The following is a 12,146-nucleotide window of genomic DNA, read 5'->3' as shown; positions in this document are numbered from 1 at the left end:
ACTGGAAAAGCGCTATATAAATACAGCACATTTACATTTACATTTACTTGTATTGTGTCAAGAAGGTCCAACTTTTAGTCAGCAAAACCTACACCATGAAGACAAAGGAGCACGCCCCTAATGTGGATCAGACTGCTCATTTACTGACCGCAGTTAGAAAATGTTGTAAACTACAAACAAGCGTGTTATCAGTCTGTCTGTTTACCTGTGCATGACAACAGTTGTACTGTGAAGCCGCTCAGACTTCTGTTTGTGCTGACTCTGCTGTGTGGCTGAGTGAAAACGTACGTTAGTCGCTGTCAGCGTTTATCAGTGAGATCCTAACTCTAGTTCCCAGGCTGTGTCAGGTTGTGACGCCCTGATGCAGGAGAGCAGGACGGAGTTTGACTAATGCGGGCTTTTAAAGTCTTAAATGTTCATAGCGCATTTCAAAAGTATAACATTAAGTCATAACATAGCCTAATGTCAAAGTAGCATAGCTACATTTAGCAAAATGCTACTTACTGTGTAAACTCATAGACTGTATTTTAACGGTCTATGTGTAAACTACGTAGCCTAATAACTTAACCAATAGGCGAACTAGAAACTATGTTTAACACATAGACGGTTTAACAGCATGATATTTGTGCGAGGAAAACCGCTGGCACAGACTAATTGCTGGACTAATGATTCAAACTTAACTAATCACTAAAGTGAAAAAACGCCCGCGAACTCCCCCCTCCAAAAAAACTCTCCATCAGTTGTACAGCTTGTGTTTGTCTAGGGACAAACTGTGAGTGTGTGTGCGTGTGTGCGTGTCTGTGTGAGTGTGTGTGAGGAAGAATACGCCCCTCGATGCTGCGGATGGAGAAGTGCGTCCCCTGAAGTCATTTCCAACCCGGGAACTGAAGTGACAACATCTCATGCTCGGAGTTCTCACAGACGCCGCTTTACTTTCTCTGTGGATCTACTCAAGGATGAACTGAAAGTGATATTTTTTATCTGACGGAGAGGAAGACACACTATCGGATCTATGAAAAAACCCACGTGGATTAGTATAACCATTTTAAACCAGAAGGAATGCATATTTTCTTTGTGAAACTAACTTTCTTGTTGTCGCTGATAGCACTAACACGAGGTGAGTGGCGCGCAAGGTGGGGGGGGGGGGGGGGGGGGTTCTCTTCGTTAGTAAGATAAGAACATGTACTTTGATAAGGATTTTACCGTGTAGAGTAGGCCTAAGGTTTGTTTTTAACTTGTTGCATTCACTGCTTTGTCAACTGCTGGACTGAAACCAAAGTAACGTTATCGCAACTTTTTTTTACTCATCCTGCAGCTTTGCGAAGTTAACTGTTAATTTACACCATTCAAGCTTACCTATATGATTTCATGCACCTGTTGGCATGCTCCTAAACACATCTTTCAGCTCTCCTGTCATGCAAATTGGATCAATTTTTACTTTAACCAAGGCAGCTGTTGAGCACTTGTCCAGCAAACACTTAACTTTTTCCACACTGGTATGTAAACGCATGTCTTTGCAGTTTGGATTCAGAGCTGTGTGGTGTGTGTGTGTGTGTGTGTGTGTGTGTGTGTGTGTTTAATATATATTGTTGCAAGGCTGTGTTACTCCCTAAATGGCATAGCCTATTCTTTTTGGGACAGATGCCGACAGGAGCATGCAACTGCCAAACCAGTGTCAAGTCCCCTTTTCAACCACAAAAAAACTGCTCTTTGAGGTGGCAAGAGTCACACCTAGACTTTACATTTATGGAGCATTACATGTGTGTAATAACCCTGAGGAAAACAAATATTTGCTGCATCACATAGACAGAAAGAACTACGGGTTCCTGGACTTGCTTAAAAGTTTCAGCAGGTGTGTTAAAACTTTGTGTCTGCAGGTCTAAGATGCTCCATGCCTACGGAGTCGTGTTTGAACCAGGGGAGGTGTGTGGCAACTCCAGATGGCAATGGAGAGTGCAGGTAAGTTATACCATTTCTTATTCTCTTTAAGCGATAAATGGCGAGGATTACCTGCAGAGAATTGTATTATTGTGGAATTTTACAATGCTCCGATTTTTGGTTGATATTTGAGGACTGTAAAGGGGGCAAGTGGTCAAACCAGTGTTGCTATTTCTGGGAGCCAAATGGTCAGAGAGCTGAGACAGGAATGAGTGGACATTGATGAGGACAGGGGTCACTGTGTGTGTGAGAGAGAGAGAGAGAGAGAGAGAGTGTGTGTTACTGCCACCACACTCTCCCCTCTGCAGCCAAACTCTCGCAGCGCTCAATCTTGCTTTTCTTTTCTTTCACGGATCGACAGCTGGGGTTGCCAGAAGCTCGGTGACCATTGTTCTCCGCTGCGATTAATTCTGTGTGACTAATCTGGGTGAGGCTTCCCAGAGAGACCCTCAGACTGTGTCCTCCTACCCCCCCACAACCCCTCCTCTCTCCTGGGATTGTGTCCCCTCCTCAATGGCCCTCAGTGCTCTCTCTCTCTCTCTCCCTCTCTTCCTCTCTCATTCCCCTGGACAGATGGCATCGGGTAGATGTTTTTTAACCTGCTAAGAAATAAAAAACAAGTTCTACATTTAGTCTTTTTTTTTTTGTAATTGGAGATGTTTTCACTCCACATGTAAACCAATAAGCACCAGCTTTGCCCAGAACTGTTTTACAACAAAAGCCCATTTTGCTCTTGGCTCTATTTCCATCCTGGCATGAGCAGCACCAGCCGGTGTCATCTCGCCGTGGCAGAGCTCGGTGACCGGGCAAATGATTGGGCTGGCCGGGTCACGGCTCCGAGACTGCAAGACCCAGGCAGCCATCTTGGCCCCCCGCCACATCTTAATTTGGTCTAGTTGTGTTATTCACCCCTCAGTCACACACTCCCCCCATCTCCCCCAGCTCCTCATTGGGCCACAAAGCCATCATTGTGTTCCTGCACTGTTCTCCTCCTCAGACTTCTCCAATTAAACATGGAGATGGACATCCTCGCAATTTTCAAAAGATTTGAGCGGGCACACAGGGCTTAGTTTGCGATGATGTGTGTGTGTGTGTGTGTGTGTGTGTGTGTGTGTGTGTGTGTGTGTGTGTGTGTGTTTGTGTACAATATTGCTGTGTTAGTCGTCACTGTGCCACCAGAGGGCTGTGAAAGTTGTTGGTTCATCAAGTTCGGGCTGCAGAATATTCATAGCAGAAAGTTGCTAAAATGCTATTTTGGCTATTTTTTCCAATACTTTTGAATTTGTGCACAAGCCCAAAACTGACACCCCAAATGAAACAGTTACTGTGCTTGGTCCCCTTTGATTACAGCCATGAACCTGGTCTCTTCTTAAAGGTAACAAAAAGTCAGAATTAGTCAAAATGATACTGAACCAAATTTACAGAGAATGAGGTTTTTGATGTATAGTTTGTCAGGGAGCATTCAGCCCGCTGCTGCTTGATTCACTATGTGTGGAAGTGATTTTTGGTTAACTAAAGCACTTTAAATAAATATGTGTGTCTTCTGTTGCTGTGTGATCAGCATGGGGATTCGTACTTCATCAGACAAAACTATGTGCTTAACTGTTACATAACTGAAGGGTAAATCAAGCTGTTGAGTATTGCACCTCCACAAATTAATGCTATTAGTCAAGCTAAAAATCCTGCTAAGATCCAGCTTGATACAAACAATAGCATCTTTATTTGGACCCTCCCTGGTAAAGGCCCAAGTGTCTCAAGCGTCATGCCCCCAATTTATCTTAAATAAAAATAACCCTGTTTTGTCAGAACCAAAGAAGACATTATACAATGGTGAGCAGGGTTGCAAAAGCAAACTTACACACATTTAGACTTATGAGAGACTGCCTCCCGTTTCATGCTACAAATATCACGCTATGATCTTTTTACATCTAAGTTATTGTGTAACCTCTTGGTCACAAGCAGCCCCTACAATAACGCCTCTTGGAATGATATATAATCTAGCAATTACAATTTTGAACACGAAGCCGATAAGATCTCCTCATTGCCATGTTGTCAAGAAATCAAATGTTAAATTTGAACAATTTATTAAACTTGAAAATCTTAAACTTGTATAAGTGCCTACATAGCCAGGCTCTCCAGGTGCTCAGTGAACGAGTGGTTCCTTTCAGAGCTTTGGGTTCTGTATCACATGGTGCAGCCAACGGGAACTGTAAGATGCCCTTACGTAAATCTTCATTAGGTCAAACAGTCTTCTCTTTTCGGGGGCTCAATGTGTGGAATGGGTTACCTACTGAACTTAAAAATGAACCTGACTGGGATCAGTTTAAACTTCTTCTGAAACGGTTTTTGAAGATGGAGCAGTCATGTAGTCAGGCATAATCTGGTGCTCCTCTTGTACGGTCATTCATTTTATATAGTGTTGTTTAGTGTTTTGTCTGTGTTTTCCTTGTGAGTTTTTACATTTTAAGTTATGTATCTATTGTTGAGTTTGTGCTCTTTACTGTCTTTTATGTAAGTGTTGAGTTATTGTATTTAAAAAAAGGGTCCATCTAGGGACTTGCATTGCAAATTAGCTTAGGCTATAAACACTGTGGTGTCTGGCATTGGTTTATGCTACATATTTGTCCCTCGACAAATAAACACTGTTTTCACAGGCTGAATTACAAGGTAATTTTACTAGGGCTCTACCAGTAACCCAGGGTTACTAACGTCACTCCACCAGGGTTAATTGGGTTAAAGTGTTAATTGATTTTTTTTTTTTAATCAGTTCAGTGTTTGTAATATCATGCTTGGCCTAGTGAAGGATAAAGCCTGAAATTTTTGTCTAATGAAAGCATGCAGAGAGTATTATTTTTTTCTTCCTGAGCCTCACTTCATTCTTGACAGAATCACGATTGGGTTTCTCCTCAATCAAGAAGCTGTTGCTCTTGAACTCGAGTGTTATGTCGAGGTCAAGCAAGTGGGATTGGATGCTTCAGTTTTATATAGTCTGACTGAGATTTATATAGTCTACTTGACATGCCATACCATAAATACCATCTCCTCTTCATATCTGGCCTGCCTGGCCTTGTGAGATTCTGACTGAAGTCTATCTCCAAAGAGCTTTGAGGAGGCCTCTCATTTACGGCAGAGGCTTGGCAGCAGGAGAGAGCACTGACAGAGCCGAGTCAATCCAGACCAGGAAAAATAACTACCAAATTCCAATGGCACAATGGCCAGAATCAAAGCAGCAGAGCTTCTCTCTGCCCGGAGAGATGGGAGATGTGGGGCGAGGAAGGATGCTGCTGAGAGATCACAAACCTTCATCATCAGTTAGTGAGCGTGATGAAAAAATACAACTGATTTCAGACAGCCTGTTGATTGCAGGGAGTCACGTGATTTAGGATTTAGGTTCTCGTAGGAGATGAAGGATCTGTTTGGATTAGGCCAGGCTCGAAAACAATTGGCCAAATGTTTGGTTCTTGTCTCAAAGGGAAACATATTGTCACTTATATTCATGTTGAATTATTGTTACGACTGGGTAGTAGTTTTTTTTCTTTTTCTTTTTATATTAGTGTCAGTAGGACCCCTGAGCTCTATTACAGTTTTACAGTTCCTACGTGAGCAAAATACACTTTTAAATTTGTAACGTTTCCTGATGTTTTTTCTTTGGATCTGGAAATTCCCAATCAGTAGATAAATAAACAAGACATCAGCCGCGAATGCTTGACGAAGCTTCGGATGCTTTATGCTAGAAATATATACTGGCCGAATATTAAAAAATGAATTGAAGTTTGATACTCATCACCACAGTCATTATTGTTCTGACAAACATGGCTAAAATAGCCTGTGCTAACCAGCTTTCCATCACCTTTGACTCTTCCTGTGAGTGCTCATTTTGTAGTTTACATTGACGGATGGGTTAAAATGTAAAATCTGGGGGGATTGCAGTGTGGAGGGCAAACCTTTAAGATCTAAAATGTGCAAACTTTAATCCTGTAATCATGATTTTCAGATGTTTCCCGGTTTGCATTAGATAACAGAGTCTTTAATTCCCTGCTGGTATGTGCAGCGACTGCTACAGCATACACCCACTTCAATGAAAGTAAGCCCTTGTCTCTCCGGTTCTGGGGATTCCTTAATGGCACCTCTGTTCACTTCGGTCAGATGAGTCTATCTCAGCACCCTGCCACCCCCCCCCCCCTCCCTTCCCACACAACACCCACACACCACACCACACCCTTCCATGCAGCCATTCAGAGTCAGGAAACAGCCTCGGAGTGGCCTGAGGGAAGAAAAGGTGCCGTATCTGATCTTATCATCACACAACGAGAAACACACAGCGCGATGCTTTAATATGGCCGCTGCCGCCGGTGTTGGATTCCCTTTGGCAGCAGTTTGGCTGGTGAAAGGGCTGGTTGTCAGAGTGTTCTGGCTGAATGAAGTGACTTGGTGGTGGGGAACCTCAGCTCAGAGGATTAGCGATATTTGAGCCTCCCTGGTTGGCATATGCCAAGACAAATCATATAAACTTTGATCGCAGGCTGGGAGGACTGACAGCATGTCACTGGGCATACTTCTAACCACACTTCCTCATTTCTTTTTTTTTTCCTTTTAGCCAGACCACCTGTCTGGGTTATAGTATAACAGCTAGGAGGAACGCGCACTCACCCTCACTGCAGCATGCTTCATAATACCCATGATTACTTGTGGTTTTGCCCATTGAGCTCCACACAGGGACAGATTGACTTTGTCTGCCAGGTGTGCTTTTAGCTTTCAGTCACTTCTGATACTCACTCACTCAAAGAATATTTAGGAGAATGGAGTATAATGCCTTTGTTCTGAAACCTAACACAAAGACATGTTTTTTTTAGATTAGTGACTTACACTTCCCAAGGATCATTATCTCTGAAGACCCTGATGAACAAACATCCTTAAATATGCTTACACATAATAAAAAAAAAAAAAAAGACGCTTTACAACTCCAGAACTTGTTTGAGAATCAGCATGTGGATCCGCTACAGTATCTAGCTACAATATGCGCGGGTAGCTAACACTAGATGGCTTATTATGTAAAAGACTTTCCAATTCTTCTGGTGATTTTGACCAGCTAAAACACAATCCTACTAACGTGTTTAGGTATCAAAATGATACAAATTGGCATTTCACCGACTCCTTAAAACATCTTTGGCCGAGTGACCGGACACTGTCTGTAAAATCATAAAGCCTGCCAACAACCTCGTCTAGACTTGAATAATGTAGGACAATTGCACGCAGGGAGGATGAAGTGATGGGATATTTTGGCATGCTCTGGCTCAGGCCTTGAAGTCGCCGTGTACAGTAACAACCTGAGTGTCTGGTTTCACTGTCAGCTACACCTTCAGACATCCGTAAAGCCTTTAAGTGGTTCCCAGCCTCGTAAAGTAGACATGTGGCAGAAGTATTAGAGCTGCTAGATTCTACAAGGACACCGACACACACACACACACACACACACACACACACACACACACAGTAAGTGGTTGGTCCCTGAGGGGCGGGCTCTTTCCCATGGGCTGTGTCCATAACTCTCCCAAATAAACAGGGTCTCTAATGAAGGCTGCCAGATGTGGGCTGGCCAGGTCAGCTCTCCTGTGCGATTAGAGAGGAAGGAAAAGAAGGATGGATATAAGGAGAGGGAAAGAGGGGCAGTGTTTCCCCTGTAATTTCTGTAGCCAGTGGGGATTTGATGGTAACTTTGGTTTCAGTTCCACAACAAACAACCTTGTTTTTTGTGCCAGCTTTGGTTTTAGTGGAAGAGCTATTTATATTTCACTAGACTTGATTTCTGTGATTAAAGCAGAATTTAACTGTGCATTTCAGTGTTGATTTCTTTTCAACCAGCGGTGGCAGAGTTGTCACAGTGGTTAGCCACTATATGCTGCTGGGAAAACACAAGAGAGGGCAGAAAGGAGAGGGAAGTCTTGGTGGAAATGAGAGAGGCCCCCCTTGGGTAATGCTTTAAAAACAGATCAGACAAGACTAAAGGGGACTTAGAACCAGGCACAGAACCAAACAGCCAGGAAATGAGAATGGGTGTTGTGGAGGCGGGAGGGATGAGGGGAAGGGGGCCAACGGTACAAACATGCTCCACTAACACAGTTTGACTCCAGGCTGGGAGCTCTGTGTCACTGAACCTGAGAAAAAGAGCATAACTGTGGTTTACATGTGTTACAACTTGTCTTTCAGGAGATACAGTACATCTTTCAGGCCATCCTCTGTGCAATGAACAAAGTCTGAGAAGAGAAAGCAAAAGCAAAATAAAAGTATTACCAAAACCCACTATACGTTACTGACTGACTCCATTAATCGATTATTGGTTGGTCAATTAAATAGAGAAATATTTCCCTGCAGTTTCCTAAAGAATAAGATAATGTCTTGAGATACTTTTCTTTTTACCAGAACAACTAAAAACGTTTAAAGATATTCAATTCACAGTGATATTAACACAACAAATCAACATATCCTCACACAGGTAGCAGAGAAGGAATCTGGAACCAGTGAATGTTTGACAATTTGTAATAGAAAAATATGACTCAACCTTAACTTAAATTGTTTCCAATTCATTATTTTTAGATCAACTAATTAGTTAGTTCCTATTTCATCTTTGACCTGCATCACTTAGCGTAGCTGTGGATGCAGACAGTTTTCCTGTGCTTTCAAAGACATAGTAGGAGATTAGATAATCTGGGTAATCTCTTGGTCTGCTCGTTTGTTGCCATATCAGACTTTGTTGTATGTCACCGTGTACCTAGACCTTAGCAGTTACTTTGGCGAGTACAGTGTTATCTGAAACAATATAAATGATTTCTTAAACCCTGAAAATATGATTCAAGTTGTAATAAACTAGATTTAGTTATCTTCTGTTATCTTTTGCTCAAATATAAGGATAATATGAATAAACAAAGAATACTCTTAATAATGTCATTTACAGAAATGGAACCAGACACTGATTGTGTCTCCCACAGAGCTTTACGTGGCACAATAATTGAAAAAATGCACAACCTAATTCAATAAGCTTCTTAAAATGGATACAGATTGGGGTCCGTACAGCTGTCAAAATCTGCGTACTCACTCTAGCTTTTTGTTTGTATACAGTGCACATCTGTAGCCTACATATTACGTTCAAAGCCTCTGTCCCCATCTGTGTGGGACCTCAGAAAGATGGCAGATGGCAGATTGGCCCGACACTGAGGAAAGCCCCTCCAGAGTGACGCCTGGCCAAGGGTCAGATGTCACCACAACATCTGCTGTAGGCTCGAGCCGCCGCCCGGCCCTGTTATGCATCCCATCAGTGTCGCCAACTTGTTGCCACGGGTTACTGCGGCAGCAATAGAAGAAGAGATGGCCCAGAAGGGAGTGCAGAGGAGAACAATGAGGGCTACTGGGCAGGGATGACAGAAAAGATAATAATAGTATCAGCCTTACCGCAGAGATAATTCCACTGCTGTCCTGTAGTTATATGATACCCCCCCAAACACCTGATATTTGCTCAGCTTCTGATTTTTGCCCCTCTTTTCATGTCTTCTTTATTTACTTTGCCAGCAGCCCAGTTTACCTGCTGCTGTTGAGATTATCCCTCCCACCAGGCCAGCAGATTTCTCTTGTTGAAGCAGCTGCTTTTCTCTGTTTGTTTTGATTACAGCCAAGACTCCATAAAAGAGTCGTTAATATATTTTGTATCCCCCCCGTTTATGTTTGTGCTCTCATTGAGGCAGTTGAGCTTGCTGCCTGTAAAAGCTGTTTTGTGCTGAGCGCGTATTTGACGGGCTCTCGCCAAGTTAAAGAGCACACTGTTAGCATTCTTTGCCTAGCGTGTGCTACAGTTGACTTACTGCTTGCACCTCAGCCAGAGTGTGTTTGCATAGTGTGTCCACGTGCACCGAGGTACGGGTGCAGAGGCTCAATCTGTTTGTCTTTTAGGCCTTGGTGTGAGACGCTGGGCTGTTTTGCGAGGGCAGATGCCAGGTTTCAAAGCTGGTGCGAGTTTTTTCAAGGAACCATAAACTAAGGCTGCCAGCCATCCTCGGGTTAAGAATCAGGACAGGAGACTCTTTAGAGTAAACACCAGCATTCCTTCTGAACTGGCAACCCCTTTCTGTCTTTCTCCCCGTAAAAACCCAACCAAACTCGTTCCAGTTTCCTTTCTTTCAGACTCCATTGTTTGTCCCACTGCTTGTGTGTGTTCTGGATTTTAAGCTTTTCTTTTGCCTTACGCTTGGCCTTCAATATTGCAGATCACTAAAGTGAAAGTTAGCAGTAGTCAGTTGCAACTTGTAAATCCTAATGTAATGTCTTACAAATGATTGGGGGAGTGGGTTGGGGGGGCAGTGAAGGAGAAGAGTGGGGTGAGAGGGTTTGGAGGGAAAGAAGATGCTCAGAGGGGATCAAGCAGATGCTAGCGACCATTCGACTTTGAACAGAGGAAGCGATACCGATAACGTAAGAAAAAAAGGGGAAAATTCACTGATGTGCCATAAATAATGAAACGATTAAGAGAGATTTTTTTGGAGACAGAAAGGAGGGGAAGGAAAGGAAAGGAAAGAGTGTAACAGCTGAATATGCCTGGCCTGTGGTCAACTGAATGAGGAGGAAAAACAATGGACCCACTCATCCCCCACTCTCTCTCTCCCTCTCTCTTCTCTTTTTCACTCGCTCTTCACTTTTCTGTAATGTGTGTGTGTGTGTGTGTGTGTGTGTGTGTGTGTGTGTGTGTGTGTGTTGGGTGTGTGTGTGTGTGTGTGTGTGTGTGTGTGTGTGTGTGTGTGTAACATCCATTTGGACATTTTTTTACCATAACTACAAAAAAAAAAGTCACTGCTGCAAATCTAACGACAACAAATCTAGGTAATGAATAAAGTAGCCTGAACTATATTACATGTGTTTTTAACACCAGTCAGCTTGATTCTTGAAATGTATTCACTGTAATCATTTTTATTAGTTTCTAAATTGATTTTGTATTTTTATTAAATATCCTTCCCTGTTTTCTTTTCTCCGCCACAGATTAATTCAATAGTATATAAATAGAATAACCCTCAAAATTACCTATTTGGACTAATTCATAAGTAGTACGTTTTTTTTTGCAGTGCATGGCCCTTGTCTTCGTCTAGGCTTGAGGACAGTAGTAGGATGGGGTGCCATGCAGAGGAAGGAGGCAGAGTTCTGGGATATGGGAGGTGTGGGAGGAGGAGGAGGAGGAGGAGGAGGAGGAGGGTGTGAATGGCCGTGGCAGCAGCTGCCGTCTCCTCATTAATATGCGCACCTGCTCCCTGCGGCCTTTTTCCAGCGAGCTCTAGTGGCACCTCGCAACCTCAGCACCCGCCACTGCTGGGGCTTAACTGGACTGCCCTTCTAGCAGCCTGATCTGCTGCGTGCAGAAAGTGGAACTGCAACAGGGTATCTAGATAAACAAATTTGGAAAAACAACAGCCTGCAAATTTGCCAAAAGTACAGCTTCATCATATCAACTACAATAATAAGACAAGCAGTACTGGATTACAAAGTAGACAGGCATTTCATTAAATGAGGATTGTGTACAAAGGCAACATTTCTGGTACTTTTGGTGGGATGTTTTAAATTGCCTTTCAGCTCAATAATTAAATCTTGTTAGATTAGATTGAATTTTATTGTCAGTAGATTATTGACAATACAAATGCTGAGACAATGAAAGACAGTTAGCATCTCATTATAAGTACAAAAAGCAGTAAAGTGTTTTTAGTCAGACTTTCTCCTTGTCTGAATAAAGGGTCTATTGATAGAGGGGGTTATACGTTTCAGATTGTAAAGACCTTTGATGTAATTTGACCATTCACTTGACTGTGTGATATTGTAAGAAAACACATCTGGGATTTTTTTATTTGCATGTAAAAAAATGTGACTTCCTACTTCTGGCCTACCTGCTGGGTTGACCAAATGCTACAATGATCCCAGGCTAAATGACACTCAGCTAAGGAACCACTCTTTACTCTCAACGCAATGACATGCCACCACTCAATACTACTGTTTGTGCAGCGGGCAGCCTAGCATGTGATGTTTTCTTTTCCTTACCACGGTCCTAAGGCTGCCTAATCCCCTGAGAGGGAGACCCTGTCTAAACACACGCCTGTACCCACAACCATGTCCCTAAACCCACAGCTCAGCCTCACACACACACACACACACACACACACACACACACACACACACACACA

General features: G+C 42.9%; 1 protein-coding gene across 2 annotated transcripts in view; it reads left to right on the top strand.

Annotated features, from left to right (window-relative positions):
* Positions 1-853: 853 nt before the first annotated feature.
* Positions 854-12,146, top strand: part of notch1b (notch receptor 1b) — a 42,884-nt gene continuing 31,591 nt past the window's right edge. For both annotated transcript variants that reach the window (XM_032515450.1, XM_032515449.1), the window contains exons 1-2: positions 854-1,117; positions 1,878-1,959. In XM_032515450.1, the coding sequence (XP_032371341.1) occupies positions 1,060-1,117; positions 1,878-1,959 (140 nt within the window). In that variant the 5' untranslated portion in view covers positions 854-1,059. The remainder of the gene's footprint in view (positions 1,118-1,877; positions 1,960-12,146) is intronic.

This window comes from Etheostoma spectabile, chromosome 5, assembly GCF_008692095.1.
Source record: "Etheostoma spectabile isolate EspeVRDwgs_2016 chromosome 5, UIUC_Espe_1.0, whole genome shotgun sequence".
NCBI classification, from domain to species: Eukaryota; Metazoa; Chordata; class Actinopteri; order Perciformes; family Percidae; genus Etheostoma; species Etheostoma spectabile.
This window is presented reverse-complemented; position numbering and strand designations above follow the sequence as displayed.